The sequence below is a fragment of the Ischnura elegans genome, chromosome 2 (assembly GCF_921293095.1).
Source record: "Ischnura elegans chromosome 2, ioIscEleg1.1, whole genome shotgun sequence".
NCBI classification, from domain to species: domain Eukaryota; kingdom Metazoa; phylum Arthropoda; class Insecta; order Odonata; family Coenagrionidae; genus Ischnura; species Ischnura elegans.
Genome location: NC_060247.1, coordinates 6,150,332 through 6,177,100, shown reverse-complemented (window position 1 = coordinate 6,177,100; position 26,769 = coordinate 6,150,332). Strand labels below are relative to the sequence as shown.

Genomic DNA, 26,769 nt, shown 5'->3' with positions numbered 1-26,769 from the left:
AGTTGATAAGCTAGGACCGTTTTTCCCCTGAATTCTAGTGCGGTAATTTTCATTTGCATTATCAAGTAGGTCCACACCTCCCATGTATTTACTATACTCCCCAATAACACGAATGGTATTTTCTTTTATTAACATAGAATATTATGTGAAATAGTATTTTCTTTTTTCTGCTGAAACTTTTCCCTGTGCCAAATGGAAGCGAAAAACTTGTATTGCTGTCTACTGGGACAATCTATTTATCATTCCATCGAACAATACTAAGACCTTGGGCTTTATCAAATGTTTGTTTTCATGTTCCTCTCGGTTTACGTCGATGGTTTTATTATTTTCTATCAGGCACTCCTCCTTTGTACGTATTTACTCGTATTTTCACGGATAGCTCCATTGACAAATAATCCTTTTTCTTTCAAAACAATAAATAGTCTTCAAGATGAAAAGAATTTATTGAAAAACATACGATGATTCGAGGGATCAGGGATAATCTTGAGAAATTCCAGAATAACACCTGCTTCCAAGCCTAAATTTCGATAGAAGTAATTTTCTATCGCCTGGTTGAACCCTAAAACCGTCTGAATAACATAAGCACCAAAGTTAAAAGCAAAATCTGAAAGGCTTGTTTTAAAAGAACATTTATGCACTGTAGTGGCCAAAGTAAGGTACCATTTGCTCATTATTTCAAAATTAATGCGCAAATATTCCGAATTGTAATAATTTTTCAAGTCGTCAAATTGAGGTCAAAATTTACAAATCTGTCATTTTTGTCCAGACAGGAATTGTCTGAAAAGTGTAGATTATTTTTTATTAATCTAAATATGTTTTGGTTCAATCATTGCCGAACCATATCTACGCCTTATCGTCTTCATTCACCCAATATCCTGTTGTGGAAGTCGGTGATATCGCTGAATCGTGAAGTAAGGAAGGACTAATTCGGATTGAACGTACAAAGTTGTGTGTTCCATTCCACCCGAAATGCTTTCATGTAATTCATAAATAATCATTATTTGTTGTCATTCAATCTGTTGTGATAAAATGTCAATTAAAAACTGGAAAATATGTTATCTTCTGTAAAAATATTCACTTTGACTCATTTATTTCAAGCCGCAATGCATCTCTATTTTATATTAGATTTAGGTAAAATAATGCAGCATCTCATTGGAAATGTAATATCTAAGAATTTTAATTATCAAATATGACGATATCTGTCAAATACGAGGCATAAAAATGCGTAGGATTATATCTGACAGTAAAAACGGCATATTCCTACGAGACGGAAATATTTAGTAATGCGGGTTGCATGACTACCTATAGATATCGGATTCGGCCAACGTTGCGAAAACGCAACATTATTTTCCGGATCTGATTTTCGCTTAATGTTGGCTCCCTGACGAAATATAAGCTTTAATATCTGTTAATTGAAATTTCTACGTCCACATGGACGAATAAAAAACTTAATAAAGGGAATAGTTACTCTTAGGAAAAATTATTTATCTTGCTTAACTCTCGTCTAATTTCAACTATAATAAAAACTAATTTCATTATAATCTCACTAAAAACCAGTTTAAACTTATTTTTATCGAAAAAAGCGAATTCTAAATGAATAAAATTCAATTGAAACATTTTTTTTGCATTTCTCAATAATGTTGCGTTTTCGCAACGTTGGCCGTAAATGGGTTAAGTATACTCATTGTGCCTTGCACATCGGTCGCGGAGCATAAAAAAACACTTTCCGTTTAAATTTCCACTGACTGGGTCTGCTGCGAATCCTAAATACTGCTTCTACGGATATCTACACTTCCCATCTCTCTCTTTCTCTCTGAGGCTCTTTTGTTTTTTTCGAATGTATCCACGAAACGCAAAGGATTCGTGTCATAAGCGCTCGTAGTTGGCACCCAGGGTCTCCGCTAGTGTGAAACAAAAGGCTCACGATAATCTCGGCAATCGGAAAAAAAATGAAAATTCGGATATGTGGCCGTTATTCGTAATTTACGAGGATGGGGAGGGAACCAGTTTTCCAATTCAAATGGGGATTTTATTTCGGCGGCCACAACAAAGCCGCGAGCAGTGGATAGTATAGGAAGGGGTTCTTTAATCCTCTCCTGAGCAAGTCTATGTCCCCTTTCCATGTGGAGATAAGGACTCTGGCGAGTAGGCGGGGGACGGTGAGGAAAATGCGTATAAAAAGCAATTCCGAGTGGCGATAAGAGATGGCACGAGTAGCGCCTCTAAAGACACTCGCCCTGTGAGTGGAAGGGGAAGATAGATTTTAAAAAAATAAACGTAGTAGGAGCGGAAATACTGGCGATATGAGAGGGAGGTGCAACTGGGATGAAGGAAAAATGGGAGAGAAGAGGGAGCGACTCGAATAGGGAAAGGCAGTTACATGGAAAGGGAGAGCAGATATAAAGGGAGGGCCGAAAGTGGTAGCAGAAAACTTTCACGAGAGGGGGATGAAATGGGGGAAGAAGATGGTGCGATAAAACGATGCGATGTGGAGAGGATGGACAACATAAGCGCTTCAATGCATCGCGAGCAAAAACAAAAAGTTTGGGAATAAATGTGCAACATTCCTACGATGAAAATGAGCAGACATTAAAATCACATTTCTCGATTTCGAAGAGAATATCTAATATAGCATGTGGGAGACTGCACCTCGTGCGGCTAGAATAAATATGAAGGACATTGCAAGCCAGAATGTACGCGTGCACACGGGAAACCAATAAATAGAGAAAAAAATTAAACAGTTAATTGTTTTTATTCCACAAGTTAAATACTTTCTTTGAGTCTCAAGAAAATAATTCTGCGAGAGAAAACTACATTAGTGTCTCGTTTTTCTCGGATTCAGTTTCCTCATAGTCTAGCCTAATTACTATAAAATGACCGAATAGATGGTTCGAAATATCATGGCTATGTACACAGTCATATGTCATAGAAAAAAATGCTGTGATTGGCAAAAATTTTGCATCATGTATGTTACTTTTCTGCCTAAGTCAGTAAAGGCCCCATAATCATTCACCCGATTACCCCTTAATTGGTAGAAAAACTAGATAACTTACGGATATTTCATTTAAAAAAAATTGCTGAAAATTCGAGTCGGTTCTACCAATTGCTTACGTGATGTTAGCATTAATTTTTATCAAATTTAAATGTATGAATTGCAAAAAGCCATGCGTTGATATAAAATTAGAGCAAAGTTTAACACAAGGGTGCTTTTTGGCACTTTTAAATAGTTCTGGGCAACGCTTCAAACTTTAGTGATTACAATACTTCCAACAAACCCCCCACAGATAAGGCCAAATCAGCGCATGTGACCAGAAGTACTGGCAGAGGACATGGGGAGTGAAAGGAGAGTGGAAGAAGCCTGCTGATGGACAGCGCCAACCCTAAACGAAAGACACCAAGGGAAGGGCAAAAACCCCTTGAGGTCTACAATTTACTGTCATGTTATCCCCTAAATGGCTAAGAGGGGATTAGGCTAGCGGAGGACTTCTGCAATTTGAACTTCAGGACTCCCACCAGCCTCTTGAAGGTACCACGTGCTAAATAGAGTACCCTGAAAACCTTGTCCTGTGTATTCAGGATCTAAGCCGTCTTGAGATTTTCCGATCGTGCTTTCGCTGCTGCTGCAGGTGGTACATATTATAAATGAATGAATATCTCGGTGAAACGATAGAAATTTTACATTGGATAAAGCTGTCACTTAGTGGTCTGTTAAATTTAGAAGCACAAAACGGCCATAATACTCGATAGTACAGACTTTAAATTATAAGAGACTATTTATTGGACCAAGATCGGTTTCAGTAAGCTAATTACCATTACCTAGGTGAATTTGAACTTAGATTAGTCAAATAAAAAGTCAGTAGATATTAAAAAACGTTTTGAATGCCATAATAAACATTCTACATTTTTTCAAGACCACGCCTGCCACTATCAATCTCGACAATGGGCTCACGAAAACCAAATCAAGCATTTATACGGGAGGCTATTTAATTTACGCCAAAAAGAAGCAAGTTTTAACTACAGTGAGTTTTAACTTTTCCCAAATGATTCTATTGCTCAATGGATTGTAAATAAGGCCGCAAAATAGTGAAAGGAACAAGAGAGGTGAAACCTCAGTAGACAAAACACAATTGCACGAGTAGGGGCAAGGCGGAAGAACACTGACCACGGGGGGACGTACAAAAACAAAAACATCTGAAAAGAGAAGGTAGACTCTAAATATTCTCTGCTTCATAACCAATACATGCATAGAGGGGGCTAGGGTTAGCAATAGCCGCCAAAGGGTATCCAATTCACACTAGATAAATGTAAATTTTGTTCGAACACCTTCTACTATTGGGAGGATACAGCAATAGATATCAATGTTGTTGGAATAAACTGCAATAGGGTAGTTTCCTTCATCAAAGAAAACGAAAGGCATTGATTGCGATTCGTTACCCACCATTACTGTATTCAAAATATACAAATTATATGGTTTTAGTAATCCCATTTTAGACGAATGGCAATGGTCAATTTTAACCGCATTTGAAAAAGGACTGAATGGCGCCCATGCGATGCCACTCCACGTGACGTCACAGGGACCTAGTTTCTATACGAGTAGATAGGAGTTCTACTTCGTCTGAGATTACTAATGCATGCATGAGGCATTGAGCTCAGGGAAACATGTCTTAATAATCACCTATTAAAACTGGCTGAGGTCGGAAAGTTTTCTTCGTTTGATAAGGTATTGATAATCCTTATTTAAGCCAAGCACTACCAGCTCGCAGGGTACTCTGTTACCAACTAGCATCCTGCGTCGTATCAGCGCTCAAAGCCTCGCCCCAAGGTCACCTCACTTGCGGCAGTGGGAACCAGAACGACATCACACGGGGTTATTCCCAGCGTTCATACTTAGCCGTCGCGTTTTCGCGCGCTTGAAAATGTTCACTTTTCATTTAATCGCGAAAAATAGATATCGTCATTTAAAAATCTAAAAGCGTGAAATACGTACTCGAGGAGTAGAAATCTTTCGTTTTAGGCAACAAATAAATAATAGGAAACCACCCTTTTATAATCAGTGGCGAATCCAGGATAGGGATAGAAAGGGGGTGGTGCTTGGTGCGAGGTCTACGCTTCAGAGACCAAAAATTAACAATGAGCGCATTTATTTTTGGTCAATGAAGCACAGACCTCTGGATTCCTGGATCCGCCACTGATTATAATTGTAGTTTATTTCAACAAAATTCGTACCCATAGTTTGCAATAAAACAAAAAACGTGTCCAATCAGTGCGCATACGACTTCCATGTGCCGAATTTTAAAACTCTCGGTGATAAAAAGTTGATCCCAAAACTCTCCTGAAGAGATAATCGAGCATTCTTGTTACAACAGAGCAACAACTCTGTTGTAACAAGAATGCTCGATTGCTCGAACGCAGATGGAGAAATTAAGCATCAGGGAAGGGACGCTTCCGAGATGAGCTCATAGGATCAGTGAAAGCCATTCTCCCGAATAAAACATAAATTAATCATTCCATTCACTCCAAAAAAATCAATATTCCAGAACAAACCATTCTGGACGCAACTCATTCACGCTAAAATTAAGATCATTGTTCTCTTTAATCGCTTTGCGAGAGAATGAAATCGAGTTTTCAATGGAAACAATGAAAGCATTTCCAGTGCAATTTGGCGAAAAATGCAAATGAGTCATTTTTCACACCTTCGAAAATTGCGTTCACGCCTAACGACAAAGAAAGAACCACGTTAAGTTTGATCAATGAAAAAATGGAAGCAGAATTCATTTATTCATGTAAAAGTATAAAAACCTCATTATGTAGATTTCATGACGGCTTGTAGGTTAGGAAATAGTATGGACTTCCTCTCGGAGAAGGAAGAGATCGTTTCTGATTGGCTGAACAAGGTAGGGGATGGAGAGATGCGACAAGGAAAAAAAAGTGGGTAGACAAAGGCAAACGGACAAAGGCAGGTGATGAGTGATGACAGACAATGGATGGCCATTGTCGGCAGAAAACAGAAATGGTTTCCTGAAATAATTCCGACAATGCTGTGTATGGCATTCCATTCCATTCCCGTCTCTCACTTTCAGTTGTTAATGGCCATAAGTCATTTTTAACCAAATTTCAGACTTTTTACACTGCACAATAACCCTGAAAGAGGAGGATATTACATATTCTATGATTGCATTTGAATCTCGGTTGCACATTGAAAGTACATATATGGAAGATGAACCTACCGTACAGGTAAGAGGAGAGCAAATATATTAAATATTTGGTACCTAAAAGGGTGTTTGGTAGCGATGTCCACCGCAGTAATAGTAGATCTTAAGTGTTTATACTATGCAGTGAAAAGTAGTAATTCATTTAATTCCGAAAAATATAAAACATAGTTCCTCAGAAATCATAGTTTTTTTAAATTAATAAGTGACAATATCGATGAAAAGTAAATTCATCTTGGTTAAAGGCTGAATGAGCCTGGTATTGATTTAAATATCGCGATAATTCTCTATCGTAACTGAATATATCGTCGGACTCACAGTGTACCAATTTTCAACTTGTCCACACATAACTTTCCAATCTTCCACGTTCCCAAAAATTTCTCAGCTATCAAGAGCTTCGCCACCTTGATGGAAAAATTCTTGTTTCTGTCAAAACATGTGCGGAGACGGTAGTGGCCTATAAGTAAATATGACGTCTGTTTTACCAAAATTAGGCTGAATTGCATATTCAAAAAATAAATCATGTGCGCGAGAGAATGAAACTGACTTAGAAATGAAACATTCAAAGCATTTCTGACTTTAAAAAAAGTGACCTATTACTTCTACGTAATGCTAATTCTATGAGCTCTATTCAATCGATAACGATATTTAAAAAAATTGAGATACTCAAACGTTCCCGGGCACAATCACAATCAAGTCGGAAGATATCGCCTTGATTTAGTGCGTGAATACATTTCCGCATGAATATGCATATGAATTTGATTTATAAGACAAAAAGTAACATGGGAGAGTGCTGAAAAAGTATCAAACGGATACGAAGCGGAATAGATGGCGCCTCAGATGAATCGGGCAAGAGTGACAAGAGATAAGGATAGTGGTGGGAAGAGGGAAATGGGGGGGTGGGGGGGGGGGTGGGTGTGGGAGTGGATGAGAGCGAGCGGAAGAGAGGAGGGCCATTGATGCTGTCCCGTTGAGCAGTGGGTGCGGTCTCCCCGAATGCTGCTGACCACACATCACAATTAATCACGCAGAATAAGGGATGGCAGGTGGGAGGGGAGGGAGGAAAAGGCTGAATTCCCACCCCTTTCCTCTCAAAGGAGAGATAGCATTGGGCATTGCGGATAAGGGGATAGACGGGAGAGAGGGAGCGATGGTCGGGTGTTTTCGTACGATATACGGGGTTGGAGGAACGGGGAAATCGGTGAGTGAGAGAAAGGGAAGATTATGGTGCGGGATATCCAGCCTCAGTCGTGATCGGCAAATGGGCCCAACCCTTTTTGGAATTCTACGCCCAATTCATCAAACACTCACTCCAGCCTCACCTCGAATGCTTGGATAGGTGAGGCTAGAGTTCACTCTAGATTAAGCACAGTCATGTGTACCTATGTTGTAGTCCACGGTGCAGTGGCATATTCCTTTTCTGAGACAAAAAGTATCGCGAGAAGTTTTACTTTGGATGACTAAAGGGTCCAGCAGAGATTTTCTTTTTTCAGACTATGAGGATTATATTCTCTATCTCAGACGGTGCACATTATGTGGAAAAAAATGAAACAGGTTTTACTCCTATCAGTTAGGTAAAATTCACTCCACTTTTTTTTATTTGAATATTGGGGAATGTATTACCATATTGGGCGTAAAAATATTTTTTTTTGCTTAGAGGATTGAACGTACTGAGTCAGGAGAGTATTTTTTTTTAATTGGGAGTAGCAGAGCGAGAAAATCAGTGAGTGTACAAGAGAGAAAAGGGCATTGGTATGGGGTGCGGGACATGGGGTATCGCTTGCGATCGGTGGCTGGGCCCAACCCTTTTCGGCCCCAACAACCCTCATTCCCCTCTGTGTAAAACCCTTTCACTTTCCTCCTCAGCGCACCACCACGCGCTTATCGTGTCCTAAACCCACTCCCTCCGTGCAATTGAATTCTAAAGAGCGCTTTTGAATCGGTCAATGGGAGTGACGACACCACCACCCTCGCTAAGCTGAAAGGGATACTGGCAAGGGCGACGGAATTTTGGATAAAAACCCACACCCCACTCCTTTCCACGTCAAAACCTACACAACTAAATCTACAAAAATCCCAGCTTATTAAGCTGATTAATATATTAAAACAATGATTGCGTTCACAGGGAATAATCTTGTCTTCATCCGGATGGCCTAATGATGCCTATATTTCTTTCATGAAGCACACCCACCATAAATCATCCATTCTTAAAAAAGTCATACATTGGTAAGGGAACTTCATATGTGCTCGCGCGGTGAAAAAGGATAAAAGTATTAAGAGAAAATAGTAATTTGGGCACATTTTACAGATGCGATGCGGCAAATATTTTTCTATGGAATAAATCAATCCATTTTCACGTACTTTATTTCACTTACAATTAGTATACTCTTCAACCACACCCTTAAAATCTTAACCCTACTCAGTTAGAGCGCATTGTGATAACTTAAATTAAAAATATGACGATAATTCACGTTCTTATCTCCAATGGATAGCTAAAGCCTGTGTGAAGGAGGAATAGAATCCTATTCCTGCGATTATGGATTTCCACCAAGTTACGCCCGCTACTATTAACTATACTGTGTGCAGGAGTTTTCATTCTCAGAAGCACGCTTTGTCAGAAATACTATAGGGAATATTTTAAGCGTCCACTTTATATTGCAAATACAAACCTGCTAGGAATTTTCAATACTTTCGGTCCTCCGTTCGCCCCTTTACCAATCCAATACCTACGCCGCCCTCAGAGTAAGTATTGAACAAACTGCTTCTTATATATCATGTCTGCAATTTTGTAAAGTTATCAGCTTTATCGAACTAAGCAATAAATGGCATTAAAATTACTCGATTAAAATCAAATTAAGTATGCCCACAGCTATTGCAATGCACCCACAAATGCATCTTCCAAGAATCATTGGCATCATCGATGCATTCCATTTAAATAAGAGTAGTTTATGTTTCATTGGTAGCAGAATTTTCATAGAAGAGAGGTGTTTAAATAAATTTAACTTTAATTATTTAGTTGTTGAGTTAAAAAGAAAGGATGCATCGATTATTAATTCATTTACCATTTCGGTGAACCCCACATGCTCATTAGCATATCTACTTGAAATAACGGAAATTATAAACCGTGGCCATAACGGCTGTAATTAGTTTTGAGGACCAAACATGTTTCGCCGCAAAGAGAAAAAATCAATATAGTCGGACTCTGGCATTTAGCTTCTCGCTATGGTTATTAAATCATTCCTTTATGGATAACTCTGTCCAGAACAATCGCAAAACGATTTTTGATTCGCGCGTTTTTCATTTATCCACCGACGGAACTCCCGCTATGGGATGCGAAACCTAAACGACGCATCTCGACGCAATCGGCAAAGCATTGTTTTTCCCCAATATTATTTTTTGATGCGGATTGTACATGGGCACACAGAGCGACAGATACAAGCGGTCATTTGTCGCTCATACGAGAAAGAAGCCCTGGACGTCGCAAATCACCGCGATGCTTCCACGCGACATCGCGGATACAAATTGATATAAAAATCATGAAAACAATCCCGTTCGAACACGTAGCACCGCGTGAATTCTCTCCGCTTTCAGGAAAATGAAAAGAGGGAGAGGTATAAAAAAAAGAAGAACGAAAATATCCCAAAGCCTTTACGATCCCCGCAATAACAACGCTGTCGCAAATGACAAACGCCACGCGACCGCACCGGGTACGGGAGAACAAAGAGAGAAGAAGGGGATGGCTCTCTTTTGAATATTGAACCCACTCTTTCCCATCGCTGGCCAATGCCACCCGGAAAGAGTCGAATGATGAGACCGGTGTTAGCCTCTCCCGCGGTCACCATCCGATGCAGACGACACTTCCCCTGCTAAGCTCAGTTCCCGGGCCGCCACACAATCATTCATTCAAAGCCGCGGGGGAAGCAATCCACGGAAAATTAGTTCCTAGTAGCGTTGCATGCATATTAAAAACTGTTTAAATCGTTGACATTCTTGTTATCTGTCTAAAGAGCGGTACGCGATACACCATCATGGACATGGTCTTCTCCATTAACAACGAATCAATAATACATCTACATTTTACAGTTTTATCTCATACATTGAAATCCCATATCAGTTGAGATCATTTGGTCAATTTGGTAAGACTTTACAATGTCTACTTGCGAATTGAAGCCTCCTAAATGAGTAGGATTGTAGTGTAGAGGATTCGTAAAAAGGCGAATGGCGATCACAAAATCACCACATGGATTAACAATTACAGAAGAAGACACGTAAACAAAATTATCAGCTTTAAACTATTTAATAAATCGAACGCTTTCGATTCCTACACTGTAATAAGTCCAAGACTAGAGCATGGCACAGTGTATCGAAAAGACTCAAAATCGAAAACGAGAAAAAATAAATTGATATCCATCATTTATTAAATAGTTTTATAATGCGAAATATTCCTATTTTACTTGCAATTAGACTGTGAAATCCCTCTCCCAGAAAATTTTTCTCATGTGAATAACAACGATCATGGAGAATAACCCTTTCTAAACTTAAGGTAGAATTTTGAGAATTCCACTCAGGATATCAAAATTCAAGCATTTAATAATCTAGCGAGTGATATAAAATAAAACCGTTTTTCAAAAACTGCCAAGGATGGATATCCAAACGCGTTATCCACCTATTCAGAGATAGGCAATAGTCCTGCGTATGCAACACAATCTAAACTATGGGCTTTTACGATACATGATCTCATTTTCCTATTTAACGCTTTTATTTTAAGAGATAATTAGGTAGCTTTTGTCATTGCATTAGGGAATTCATTTTCGGATAAAATTATATGATATGATCAGTAAAGTATGGATAGAGGAAGCAAATCAGACCAATCCTATCATTTTGACTTAGTTGGCGCCTTTTCAGTTGGTGTTATTTTCAATCAGCTTCGGTATCTCAGGTTCATTTACCTCTGGATAATAAGAGATCAATGGTCGTCATTCGGACAGGATCGCTCCACGGGCCCGGGGCAACCGCTCTCAGCTACGATGTCACTGGAATAACGCCGCCCCTGCACCAGAGGCGCCCATGTCGCTCGGAGTGGGATGAGGTGGATGGCTGTCAAGCCCATTCGGTGCAGCAGCTCGGGGTGGTGACGACTTGCATATTGAGAGAACTATCAATCCGTTGTTGCTCTGATTTACAAACCGCAAATGGAGAAGGGGATCGAATCTATCGCATTGAAGCCCCTTCCCCTCTCTCTGCATCCCCTTTAGCACCCGGATAACTGACCACTCCTCACCCTCCTCCCTATGCAGTACACGCCGTCACATCGTCCGTGTGCCGGTCGCGAATGTCCGGGATGATCTCGTCCCCATGTCATAGACACACGTCTGTCGCTCGAGTTCGCTTATTTGCTTTCGGCCTATGCACTCAATGGAATGGGTAGCCAATTCCGGATTCGAGTCCATTGGGAGAGGAAGGAAGAATGGAGGTATTATTACCATTGGTGGATTGGCGAAAAGGGTGCAGGCGTTAGGGCTTCCAACTATACTATTCTATTCTCTTGAGGTGCAAAAAATTTTTTTTGCGATATGTGAGCCCACACTGTATAATGTAACTCACACGCTATAATGCAGTTAAGCAGCAAGCAAAAGAGTATGGCAGCTGCTCCGTCAATACCAGCTTCTTATGGACTGATTATAAGAATATTATAATAGGTTTACTACTAAATGAATTTAGATATTATAGTTTATTACCTTTTTTTGCTGTTATATTGTTCGACTAAGTAACGGCAACTGAAATGACTTTCATCAATATGATTAATGTCAGTGAAAAGAATTAACCTATTCATTTATGTTGGAGCAGAGATTGCGATGGTTATGTTAAAAAGGATAAAATACAAAGGATTATCGAAGGAAGAGGTAATATAGAGGTAGTCTAAATAAAAGTAATGACGAGTACAGAATATGGACTCAGAGCAGCGATGGCAAAATACTGAGAAAATAACGATAATATTTCAATGAATATTTTCTTGATTGAACCACCATAAAAACATGGCTTGAATTGTAAAAAAATTGTTCTATTATATTTATAGGAGATAGTTTATGGACTTATGTACTTAACTCAACGATTTTTTCTAAGATTCGCCACTACAATTTCTGTAAATATACGAGCATTAATCAACTTTAATGAAAAATATGCCTTAAAATACTTTTCAGAGAAAATCAATGAGTATAAAATATTTCACATAAACTGAATGAACTTATTGATCATAATATAAAACATTTTCATGCATGCATTTTCATAATTATATTTATTGCTCCTTAAACACTTGAAAATAACAGAGACACAAAAACAGATACAAGCTTATGGTGACGTCATAGGTTTGTGTCTGTCGGTGCGATCATCTCCAGAAAGCAATCGTAATACTGTGTATATTATTGAACAAAAAACATGCCACCTGGATGAAGATTAATACATATTTAATATACTGCAATGATACACTGAAGAAAAACATTGGTTTTGAAATTAAATTAACAATATTAGAACACAAATATGGTTTGCAAGAACTTTTACGTGATATCCCCTACCTTATTTTTGTTGTTAAATAGCCAGAGTTTCACGTGCTTAAGGAAAGTATCTATGCTGTCATTTTCTTTAATTTTTTTGGCAAAGATGCGTAAATGTTTGCTTTAAAAAAGTAGGCGTTCGTGCGAGGGATTCGATTTCCCAAGTGGAGTTTCGTCGCTTTGACGGAGAGGCGTGAAAGATCACACCATCAACTACATCGCATCCCCCAATTCATCCGGAAACAATTCCTTGCGGATGGGGGAGGAGAATGGAAGCAATCGATTTTGGAGGGGGGTGAGCCTGGGCAGCGGTGGGGAATAGCGATTGGATTGGCATCGAAAGGGTCCCATGGAATGATTGCGGCATCCCTTTCCATCTCCACTCCCTCCCTCCCGCACCCTCAGTGGTGCAAGGCCATGGTGATGACCAAGCACCTTGTACCGAGCCATGAGGAACGCCATCAGTATTACGCAACTTCTACTTGCATCTGAATGACGTCCTCTTTCACAGCGCATAACCAGTTCCCTGGATTTCTATGCACACGTTAGCATATATGTTGCAATGGCCACTCACTCTTAAATTCAATGGCATTCACGTTCATTAACATTGATTATAGGCAAGATACTCAAACATGTCGTCGTAAGCTTTATCTTGACTTTCTTGGACGATCAAAACTTTCTACATGGCTGTCAGCACAGCTTCCGAAAAGGTAGATCATACTAAACAATGCTACCCCTCTTTCTTCACGACGTTCTCAGATGTTGTGAATCGAAAATACAGGCTGACGCATTATTTATATACTTCAGAAAAGCTTTCAACGTGGTACCTCTCAGCAAACTTTTACACAAATTAGGGAAATCAAATGAAACAGTGGCAAACTGGACACACAACTTTCTGAGTGATTTTAAGCAAAAATTAGCTCTGAGGTAGCTAAAGTGACATTTTGTGTCCCACAAGGAAGAGCAATCCACCCCCTTTTGTTAATTATATACATTAATAACCTCTGCTCCCGAGTGAGGAGTAAAATACTTTTATTTACTGGCGAGGCTGTCCTCTTTCGTGAAATTAGTGATCACTCTGACATTGAAATTCTATCATCGGATTTAAACAACGTTCATTTGTGGAGCCAAGAAGGGGGAGTCGAAGTTAATCTGAGAAAACTTACGGCGGTACATTTCTTGTGGAGTTCGTTCAACTATAAACATGTTTATGTTGTGGATGGCATTAGCATAAACGCAACAGATGAAGTTAAGTACGTGGGAGTTAAGATAACTTCGAACCTATCGTGGGGAACATGGGGAATTGCAAGGTAGTATGTAGACATAGATTTAGTATTCACAGAATGCATCTTTATCTTTCCTTAATTGAATGGTTTCCAATGCTTCTTAAATATCATAACTAATTACGTGTACGAGAGTGAAATTCGGTAAATTAAATGGCTACAGTCAACCATTGACTTGCGCAAAATATGCAGAATGATGGTAGTGATGGCGACGATTATCTCGATCATCATTGGCTAAAAACACGAACAATATTCGCAAAGAAAGAAATTGGCACGCCCTTAAATATTTACCATAAGGTAACACGTGTCATCTCACAATAAAAAGCGGTCCTAATTGAAAAAGATTCGTATAAATCATCCTCATGTGTGACTACAGGAATAATTTTGGTATCTCTTTTTCATACGGTGGCCAACGTTGGCATTGAATATTCGTTCCAAGGATTGGAGTTGAATTTTCCGTAGCGGTGATGGTTTTTCTGAGGTTCATTCCCTTATTAGTCACCCTTAAACCTTCATTCCATCAAGTACGTGCACAAATCGGCGGTTGAGTTACCTTTAACATATACTGACCATTCACTGATTTACCTAAGGAATGCTCTGCATGTTTAAAGCTACGTATTACACAGATCAGACAATCAGTAGCACTACTGAAGCATACTGAAAGCACTACTGAAAATAATTAGCCGTATGTAAAGCTTAATTTTTAATAAATATCCACTAATTTTATGAGCAGTTGCGTAAACTATCTGGTTGTGAAGCTGCGTAAACGCTTTTCCTTGTATTTTTTCATCGACGAAAAAACTAATCATCTATAGCCTATAATTTTCCTCGAATATCAATTTTCGTTCTCCAATCCAGAATGGGAATGAATTCTGAATGGTTAATATTATTGAAACTAGGATAATATTTCCTCCTGTTTTATTAAAACGTATTCTACAGTTTCAAGGGACACACGAAATTTTTAAAATAAAAAATGTGACATAATTGCAACAAATTAGGAAATAATTTTCGTTTATTAGATGCTATTTTCTGACAATCTGCAATGTACCTATAGTCTATGCACTAATGTATCCAATGATTTTACGAGGTGCAAATCATCATTACGCATACATTTAAGTATTACCAAAGACAAATGCTCTCCACCTCCGCAGTGAAGATAACTACTTTGAGATCTTTTAAACGAATCGTAAGCGAGGCAAGTATCTCATTAATTTAAATTTAACGTGGTGCTTATCATCGACCGTGACTGTCATCTGACCATGCGATTACGGAGTGATTTCAGACTGCACAACAATATGGAGTAATGTCTACGCAAAAGAAAAGTGAATTACGAACCCCCGGCCCGGGATGATTCTAACTTTAGACCAACTGGCGTACGCTCTAGCGGTTCGCGCCATGAAATCTTCACATCACGAGTAATTAAATAAAACCACATGTGACGAGGAAATAATGCATTACAATACTGTATTCCTATCTACATTAGGTATTCGATGAAACTGAGTAAAATTATTCCCTGGTAAATAATTGCTAGTTGATGACGAGATTTCCTTAAAATTCCTCCTATCAACTCATTTATAGTGAGTTTCAATCGATTTTGACTGTAAAGTTTTTATCAACTAACCTATATAAAAGTTAAACGCTAAAGGTGATCTTAGCTCCATATAAAAAAGGGGAAAAGCACGGGTTTACTAAAGTCTACCAATGTGCCCCTTTCAATAACAACGATCCCTTGGAAAAGGTTTTCAAAGCGATAAACATATGAAAATAAATGGAAATAGGTTTTCGTGGAAATTAGACGCATGTAGGAGATGTTAAGCGAGAAAAAAATTAAATTTTTACCTACCTAAGCATCTTTTTTTAAACGTTGTGCACTATGACATAGCATTTTCATTGACGCAAAACCACTTTTGTCAGTACTAACGGAAGCATATAGTAACACCGGTAGGCAAATGCAAAAGCAAAACACCACTTTGTAACTAACATAATTTTAAGTAGATCTTGGTATGAGGAATGTGTTTCAAGCAGGAAAGCCATCATTACTAGCTACCAGAATCATTATATATTTAAATATTAATGTAGGAGGAGTTATTTATCTCAATTTCCAACGTAGGCACGGCAACGTGGCCAACGTCGGCACCGGACTTTCGTTATAATGACCAGATTTGAATCGCTGGAGCGTTGGTACTTATTCTGTGGAATATTTCCTCACTATACAGCCCAAACAAAAACTGCCAACAAGTGCAAGTATAGCTAAACGGTTATCTTCAACATATATAGGCTACAGACCACTTCGTATGGGGAATGCTAACTGTAAGTATTTCTGACTCGGGGCCACATCTAAAATTGCAGGGTGAATTTGAATACGGAGAATCATCGCCACCTTTCTCTCTTACTCATTCTCTAACCTTTGACCGATTCACCTCCGACTCCATCACTCTTTACCTGCTTTATTTTCATGCTCCGTTATGCGTACAATTCGCCCCCATCAAGTGCTTAGCCTCCGGTGGCTACGGCAGTATAAGATTCCTCGCCCTAATGCCCCTTCGTTTTCGACTCCGCACCTGGTCAAAAGGTGAGTTGGTATGCTTCCAACAAGTATCAGGAGCTTCAGCATATAACATTTTATTGTTTTCAATGATGAGTACTTATAACCTTAGATAGACGGAATAAATATCACCAAATATTTAAGGAGACACATCATTCCTGATCGAGGTGTTCGTTTTCGTGCGGTGACACTTTCAAAATTTATGCTATAGTGAACAAGAGATTTTTAGGGGAATGCTGTTTTAAATTTTGAGCAAATTCATGTTTCTTCAATACAAAATTTGAACTCGGGTTTTTCGGAGGTTGCTTTTTAGATCAGAGATAAAAGTGAATGTTGGCAAGAGGTAAGAAGTTTTAGAAGGTAAATTCAAAAGCAAACTATCGCAACGTTAAGTGAAGCTGGCTATACGGAATTCGGTTACATCCGATCTGTTCATGATACATAGCCTTCAAACAACAATGAATAGCGTAAGATATAAAGAAATTATTCGCCCCGAAATAAAGACCAAATACGACTATTACAGAGAGGGATTGATGCAACTATTGAAATCACACAGCAAAAAATTCAAGTTGCGAGTAAAGATGAACAAAACCTTAGTGACTTTTTTCTGAGTAAAATAGCTGAGGTAATGGGATTGCATCGAAGCGGATAACCAATGATATACTTAGAAAAACAAATAAAAACTGGAAAAGAGAGCACCTGTCTCATCCAGCTATCCCATCCATCTCCTCCGCCTCTAACCGATTCACCTTTGACTCCATTGCAATCCATCCTCTTTACTTTTAGCGCTCCGCCACGATCACAATTCACCCTCACTAACCACTCAACCTGCGTCGACCGCTCCAGAATAGCATTCCTCGACCCCATCACCCCAGGCCGTTCGTCGTTCTCTGAATTCGGCGTTTAATACGGAGAAAGGGGAGGAGACCGCAGAGATTGAGCGCCAAACTGTCCATTCCCCCTTCAAATACCTCGGGTGGACCACTTGGTTTATTTTTACGGGGTGGAGAAAAATTCTGCCGCTAAACTTTAACCCAGGATAGCTGAAACCGGTAGGAACCAAAATAGGGTAGTTTCCTTCATCAAAGAAAACGTAAGGCATTGATTGCGATTCGTTACCCACCATTAGTGTATTCATAATATACAAATTATTTGGTTTTAGAAATCCCATTTTAGACGAATGTTAATGGTCAATTCTATCTTCATTTGAAAAAGGCCAGATTAGCGCCCATGCGATTCCACTCCACGTGACGTCACAGGGACCTAGTTTCTACACGAGTAGATAGGAGTTTTACATCGTCTGAGATTACCAATGCATGCATGAGTCACAGAGCTCAGGGAAACATCTCTTAGTAATCACACATTAAAAATACCTAAGTTCGGAAAGATTCCTTCGTTTGCTAGGGGAATAATAATCCTTATTTAAGCCAAGCGCTATTACTGCCGAAGGGCGGAATGTTTCCTTCGTTTGATAAGGTATTAATAATCCTTATTTAAGCCGAGAGCTACCTGCAAGCAGGGTACTCTGCTATCTGCTAGCAGCATGCATCGCAGCGGCATACATATACTCGCCCCAAGGTCACCTCACACGCCGACAGCGGGAACCAAAATGACGTCACACGGGGTTTTCCCAGCATTCATACTTAACCGTCGCGTTTTCGCGCGCTTGAAAATTTTCACTTTTCATTTAATCGCGAAAAATAGATATTGTCATTTAAAATTCTAATAGCGTGAAATGCGTACTCCAGGAGTAATAATCTTTCGATTCAGGCAATAAAAAATAATAGGAAATCACCCAATTACTGATTATGTTTTGGTCGAAAACGCACATTTTTTTTAAATAAGGAAACTTTGAGCCTAGCTCTCAGGTTAGCCGCGAGTTTGCCATGTTAACGGGTGCCATGAATGCATCGCAATTTCCGGAAAGCAAAGCACAAGAATTCATGAGTTGTACAGAGAATCTGGTAACGGGGCAAACTCGCGGCGAATCGGAGCGCTTGGCTCAAAGTTTCTGCAGTTTAAAAATCTTGCAGTTTAAAAATGGTTTACACCCTAAGCATTATCAGTTACTTAGAATCCAACTGGCATCAGCCATCCAGGGTTAAAATTTCGTGTTTCATTTTTCTTTCAAGACATTAGAGAATGTGATAATGTTTACTTCACCAATTCTCATAAGAAAATTTTTATTAATTGATACTTCCTTTCTCATTGGATTGATTCGAGAACGTCCACACTCAATATTAGTCAATAACGACGTTATGCGCTAAAACTCGTGTTTGAATTGGATAGATGGTACGTAATGGGGGTCAGGTTTACCCAGGTGCTCTGGTGCTTGGATATTTCTAGATGCAATGTGATAACTCCATTTATATCACTCTTGCCACGTGACGGCAGAAGACATGATCAATACGGTTAATGTATTATGTGATTCAACCGAAGGCATTTCTTAATTTTGGGGCTCTTATGCGGGAACCAATGTGTCAAAGTTTTGCCGCTCTTTCCCTCGTTTGAAGTAAGACCCAACTAAAAATTTCATATTCTACTCAATAGGCATGAAAACAGAACTATCATCTAGAATTTTCAAATTTGAATGAATAATGCCGTCAAGAGATCGAAATCATGTTATACTCGACTAACGTGGTTGCAATGAAAACTCGTCAAACCAATGCAGAGTTCTAAAACACCACGGATGCAAGCCATGCAGGTATTATATTTCGAAGTCAACACTAAACAATTGTTAATTTCAAATAAAAAGAAGGTATGTTTTGGTGCCATTAATGAATAAACTATGATAATGATATGTTCTAAATGATACCTTTTTTTCTTTCTGGTGGATAAATTAATCTCTCGTACAACATGTAATCTATGAACAACATTTCAGGATAGAATATGAGTTCATAATGATCTCACTAAAGAACATCATTTGGAGAAAGTCCAGTTGCAAACTTGAAAACAAGAAAAACCCACCATGGTACAGTCCTAGAAGTACACTCCGAGTCAAATTCAAAGCATGATCGGTTAATTGCAAATAGCATAAAGTTCCTTCAACACCTGATACTTTAAGAATCAGTGGCTAGAGATGTGGAATAATACCACACAACCACAAATCTCAATGCCATTCTCTTAAATCGACTCCTAAAAATACTGGATGACTACCAGATGTTTAACTTAAGCAGAACCTCTGCTTGTTAACACCAAATTAAAATGGCTTCCTAAGAATTTTTAAGCATAATTTAAACATAATTTTGACCCATTCAATTGCTAAAAAGATCACATTTCATATTGTTAGTTTTGAAAACTATTAAAATCCCACTGCAATGAATACAATTAATAATACCTTCAGTACATGCGGATCGGGTTTATTTTAAGGCAATCAAAAACAATTCTTATGAATGAGGCTTAAGGCTTCTACTAGGGATGGAAAGGAGGAAGTAGTATTGACGTTAAAGGTCCAGGAGGTCATTTGCGCCATAAGGGAAGAGTGAAGAAAAACCCGGCATCGGCATCAGTCTGCTCCTGACGAAAGGCGCCAAGGGGACCACGGCTATCTGACGGACCGAGTGCTGCACTTACCTACAGTGGATTCGGGAACCCAGGGCGGGCCCGCATCGGATACACGGGATACACTCTCGAGGGCCGGGAACCAAGTCTGAGACTTATGCGTCCGCGCCATCTCGAGAGGTGAAGGATAGAGGAAGGAAAAAGGATGGGAGGCATCGCCGCGATAGGAGTCCGACGATATCTCCAGGGGAAGGATGGGAAGGAAGGGTGGGACGGGAATACCCTCGCCACTAAAGAAGCGACCAGGGCCCACTACTAGCTAAATCATACTTCCATGTTTCTACGAAAAGGAAATACTTACCTATGAGGGAGGAAAATCCTACGATTTGCTGTACTTACAGTGCCCTACGCTTATAACTGAAGGAAGGAGCGTACAGAGCCGGGATTTGAAAATCTCATCCATCTCAGAGATTTAAACCCAGGCCGACCGGGTGGGAGGCCACCACACCACCTCTGTTGACATTCAACGAGAGACGAAGAGGGCCCTGGGTATGACACGAGGCGGTAGGCAATGAAAAGGGATTGAAAACGGAAATGCTTGCACACGCACGGGTCTGAGCGTTCGCACGCGTTGCGACGCTAATTATTCACCGATCGAGGGGAAAGGATCACACAGGAGGGACATTGGGCGGCAATGCGGGCGGCGATTGTGATTTGTCTCTCTCTCTCTGTCCATTCATACCCGGCTGTGGGGCGAATTCGATTAGGGATATGCATCCGAGGTTTGGGAAGTGTCACAAAACGCATCTTTTCAGCAGGAGGGCCGGTCTCTCCGATATCTCGGGCGGATATGGGGATTAGCTCACCGCTTAATAATAACGGTTCGCCGCGCTTTAGCCCTATTGGAAACATGAGATCTCTTCTCCCAATGGCTCGATTCCTGTCGTCATGCAGGAAGCATTTCGATCGGGCGAAGAGAATTAAAGTGATGACTGGAAAGGAATCGGTTGACACTGCGGACAGCCCCAATATTCCGTCACATCGCAATCAATAATTCGTCATAAACGCCCGGATTCCACTCGAACGGGTTGAATGCGATGATTGGCCGGTGGGTGGATGGGCTGTGGCGATCAAAACGGAATCATCCGAAATTTCAATCACAGAATACTGAGGGAATCCAAACTGAGCCCATGCTCATTTTTTTCAAATTCTTTGAGCCATTAGTGAGCGTTGTAGCCCAATAGCTAGAGTAGAGTGCTGGGCGACAGATACGAAGGGTTCTGGGTTCGAATGTCGCGTGATGCCATCAGACATCCCAAACAAAAACCATCGAAGTGCGAGGGTTCGGATGGAACTACTTACATTCTCACCGCTAGTATGGATTAGAGAAATTTACAACCCCTGTTCATCATTCTGGATTGAGTTCTCTCAGCTATCAAATATGCGCAAGTTATTCGCTGAGTAATCAACATTTACCGGAGATTACAATGAATATCCTATGATTTTATCGATTTGGATCTGAAGAAAACGTTTCAGACAAGGTCACTGAAGCGCTTTAATAATATTGCATAGTTAACGCAACCATTTCAAGTACTCTATGGAAACAGAAGTATTACGCTGCTAATTATAATGATTGATTTATTCAATAATTATTGATTTCCTTACTCATTGTTTTCATAAAAGTGAACAGTCGATATCGTTAGTAATTTGAAACGGAACGCTTCCTTCAAATTTTGAGCCATGACATTTTCGATACCAGGCAAATAAAAAATTCATTAAAAGTGATTAGTAAAGTCGGCAAACACCATTGGTAAATATCACAAAAGGATTGTGAGCACTACCTATAAAAAGGAAATTATTCGAACTAAGGATAAGTCTCGATCATTATACAGTTTACATAAGTCTCAACTGAATGGATAGATTATGAGAACAGTTAAACGTAATGCTCATTGTTCACCGGTGTCCAAGAAATGTGGCTGGAATAGACTATAAAGTCGTAGCAAATGTCAAAGAAGCAATCCTATATTCAATATGAGAATGAGAATTTTAATAATCAACCCATACTCTTCAATATATTCACCAAGCCATGTTTTTATATCGCCGCAGCAACACACTTTAAATCCTCGGCCAGCAGATTTGATCGAGTAGTGCGGAAATCATGCAGAGAGACATTCTTATTTATTATTATGTCGTATTTTTGCCAATGTCTTAAATTATTTAGCTCTTTAATGCTTATTCTGGCCTTACCTTTGAGGCAAATCTTGTTCCTCCGGAAATTGAGTGACGTTTCGTTGTGCAGTGGGTTGTAAGTGCTCACGTTCAGCTGCATCACGATCTCAATTTCCGCACTTCGAAGACCCGTGCACGGGAACCGAACCCTGTGGAGGTAAATGGCAAGTGTTACTCGATAAAAACTAATTTTTGAATGGTATACTTCATCATTATAGTAAAATTGACTGCCATACATCAAGAGAAGTAACTTTAATACCTCACACTTAACATTAAAAAATCATGGATATGCTAATGGCACACTGCTTAAACAGATATGTTAAAGAATTAAGGAGCAGGCAGCATTTTCAAAATTTAATTACATGAAAAAAAATCTGTTACAACGGAAAACTGACTCACTAAAACTCAATCAGAATATAAGCTTAATAATATCCATATAAAAAGTACCTCAAGGCATTTGATGCCCGCTTCTAAGTTGACTTTCCATCTTTTGGTTAAATGCTCGTAATACTTCGGCTACTGAACAGATTTGAATCAGATTGCTAAATAAACTTCAATGTAAAAATTACGGGAATCTAACAGCCAAAAAATTAATAAAATGGATTTTTTTGGGATCAGAAAAAAGTTATTCTATAATAAATTCCGAAACAATATTGAAATGCATTATAAGAGCCCTAAAATTGTATTCATTGAGTCAAAAATAGAGCAAAAAAGGTAATGCTTAGCAATATATTGGTAGCCCTACCATTCACCGAGAAGCGAATCGGAATTGGAACGTATGTAACTTAGGATGCAAAATAATCTAAGTAACTTCTGTATAATTCTCATGGAGGGAAAAACATGCTCACTGTTTACATTAGTAATAAATAAATGCGTGAGTATGATTGCATGGCAGAGGGATACAGTCAACATTCTCAGCCCACTCTTATCAGAATTCAAAACAAAAGCTTAGAAAAACCCTTGAATGGAATCTATGCAGGGATATAATTATTGACTTGTTTGATGGCAGCATTTTAAAAAATTGCGTACTTCTTTGGCGAAAATTAGATACTTTAAATCCATGAAAAAGTGAAATTTAATTCTGGGTGTTCATAGATTATACAATCGTTTAGACGGTTTTGTTTAAATTTGAAAAACATATCATGACAGATATTATAATGAAAAATGTATTTATAAAGAAAATTATTATTGGAAATTTTAAAGAAAGAGATAGCCATCGGAACCCCTGCTTCCCATGAGTAACTTCTGAATGCACATCTTTGTGGTCCGAATAAGTAAGTATGTCACACGATTGATTAAATTCTCTCTCGTTTTTCTTCATATGCGTAACAACCGATTCCCATTCATTTTCCATTTTGTGTCCCATGTGGATTTTTCCCTATTACTGAACTTCACCGCATGTCGCCGCGGAGGCTCATAGGATAGCGCATAGATGCGGACGTGATTCCGTTTCCAATTAAAACTGCTGCAGCAGCGTGGAGGGTCCATTTTGCGCAGTTCGCTCATTTTCACCGTATTCTGTCCGGTTGATCGGTTTTGAAAAAGAATGTAAGCCGGAAGTAGATGGCGCAAATCAATGCGGTCCATCGATTAAAGTTCACCAATCCCAATGTGACCCACGGTGCAATTATCGCGTCGATTTATTTTCTTTTTGAACGTAGCCCTGCCATTTTTTATCCTCACATGCCTTTATCAGAAGCCCTCAGACACCAAGATAATCGAACAGTCAATCACTGACCCCCCCAGAGCGGATAAATCTCACGCACGTCCGTGGAATTGAAGAAAAAACAAAAATGAAGGTATAGCCATAAAAAATAGCCGATGAACACGTTTCCCCGGGGCATACCAGCGATTCGTGAAGATCATCTCTATCAAAGTGAAGAGGGAGCACAAAATCTGCAGTAGAATTGGATTGCAGAGAAAACTACTTAAATCTACGTATAATTCTTCTCTACAATTCAGCTTCTCAGTGGGTGATGTCTTATGTTCAAGTTTCCATTTATTTTTGCCTAAAAATATAACTTGAAATTGGTTTTACATTTTTCTGGTAGCCTGTGCTTCACCCAAAACTACACCTTTGACGATGAATACATAGGAGCGGCCCTGCAAGCCTTTGTCATTCAGTGAAGTAAACAAATTACACGTCCATTTAATTTTTGATAACTGTTCTCTTGCTTTTCCAGTTTAAATTCTTTGCCATAAAAAATGAACAGCCATAAAATGCAATTTTAACTCAAATGAATACAAGTAAGTATTACGAATTCTATGCATACCATCTCTGGCAGGAAAAATATGCTATGGCAAATACTTAACTATTTCCGTGTGATACTTTTAAATATTTTGTATTACGGGTGGACCATATAAATTAATGGGTGGACACAAAAATCCTAATTTATGAGTCCACCCATAAATGCTTCATATTTTTTGGCTATTACCATAATTGAGTCGCACCGTAACAATTGCATGATGGATTGACTCATTATATGCTGCATGTTATCAGCCGTAAACTTCAAGCAATTAACTTCGAGTCGATATCAGTGGCTTTCCCGATAACCGAAAGGTATCTGGTCATTTTTACGCCGTCATCACCTCCACCTTCGTTGGCCACATCCACCTCGCCCACCGCCCTTTCACTTTCGCCGACCCACCTCAATGCTTTCGCCCCTGATTTGGCCAATAATCGCCCAGGCTTATTTGTTGTTCCGCCACTGGAAAAAAAGGGCCCTACCTCCCCAACTCCCCATGGGTTCTCCCAACCGCAAAGTGAATTATCGGATCCGCTGAAGATCGATCGACGCCGATCTGTCCGTTCCCTAAAAGGAGCCCTCACACGAAACCCTTAACGGTATAAGCCTTCACCACGTATCCCTACACGCGCCTAAATAACATTCCTTCTAGACCACCTATATATCCTGTTCCTTTCTCCTCATTTTCGCAACGCGACTCCAACGTCTAAGAAAAAAAATATATATGGTTTCTTGAATACTCTTTGAAGTATCTTTATCACCACGGATGAAGGAGTTTTTGCTCTAAAAATTATGAAAAAATTGAAAACTCTAATGAATAAACATCACTTCGAGTTCATGAGTGAAGGAGCATCCATGATTGTTACATATTTTCTCTTCGCTACTGAAAAGCATAAAATAATCATAGGGAAAAAATAGGAAACTTTTTGATGTGCGATGGAGGATGCGAAAAAGGATCCTTGCGAATAAAGTGACCAAGAAGTTTATTTTGCATTGTTTTCGTTCCCTTCATCTCGACTTTTTTTAGTAGTTTCATTAGGATATGCCTAAACCTGATAACAAAACCTCACAACACACGTTTGATAGTTTCTTTTGAAACGTTTTACCATTCAAGTGATTGCTCTTTTCCCTCACAAATATATCGGAAAGAAATCATTCCAACAAATTTCTTATTAGACACCAATTAAAACCTCCCACTTACTTTTTTTTTCAGTGTAAGTTTTGCTGACTCTTATCATTAGAATCCAGGTGTTACCTCCTTCCGAATAAACATTTCAATAAAAATCAACTTTGGGCACCCTAATAATCGTCCTCTCGTCTAAATACCCATTTGTAGCAACTTTGGTGCAAATATCGAGTTAGTATATATTTTTCACCATTTCTTACCATAAACACATAATTCAAATGAGAGTTTTTAACTGCCCAAGCCATAATCAATATTGTCTACTAAGGATATGAAATTGCAATTCTACTTATTATCTGTACCTCTCTCAATTCGTCTCCAATCTTCCTTGACCGAAGAATAAATGAACTTAAAAACGTTACTGATTCGCTTTTTTTCTTACAAACGTAGTAATGATTAGTATTGTTTCAGACCCCGCCTGCTAAGTGATTATCGCTAGTTAATTTCCTTCTAGTTCCCACGTAAAATCATATGTTAACCCGTATTTTGGTTGGAAAATATCTCTCTTGGGTCATGAGAGGATATTAACATACCAATTCATTCGTAATTTCATAACTAGAATCTCAAAGATAAAATAAAGTACAAATATGAGACACACGTGTTCACAAATGAGTAGTTCATTAAATGAAATTATTGTAGTATATTCCCATTTTATCATAGTGACAAATTGGTAATTTTCCCAAGTTTCGCTCGGTGTCGCAGGCATAGATACGACTTCATAGAAACCAATTACCTAAGCCACAGACCGAAGCAATTCCATTCAATTCACCCACAGAAATATTTTGTGAACAATTTTCGCTTTTTATATATTTAACTTAAGCAGTTGGGTAAGTATTAAACGAGTAGTTAATAATAACTTGGTTCTGAGTACGATTTCCTTCCATGAGTAGCGGCGAAATAGGGAGCAAGCATTGACAATAAAGAAATAAAATTAGCATTTCGAAGCAAATGAAATGCTGGTACAAAGCAACAGAGTGATTTAGTTTTCGGTGCTTGGCAAATGAAGCCATAAAAATGGTCAT

The 26,769-nt window shown here is 39.1% G+C and overlaps 1 protein-coding gene across 1 annotated transcript in view; it reads right to left on the bottom strand.

The window, feature by feature from the left end:
• Positions 1-26,769, bottom strand: part of LOC124173956 (tyrosine-protein kinase Dnt-like) — a 465,002-nt gene that overhangs the window by 124,784 nt on the left and 313,449 nt on the right. The window contains exon 5 of the mRNA XM_046553120.1: positions 22,337-22,467. Within this exon, the coding sequence (XP_046409076.1) occupies positions 22,337-22,467 (131 nt within the window). The remainder of the gene's footprint in view (positions 1-22,336; positions 22,468-26,769) is intronic.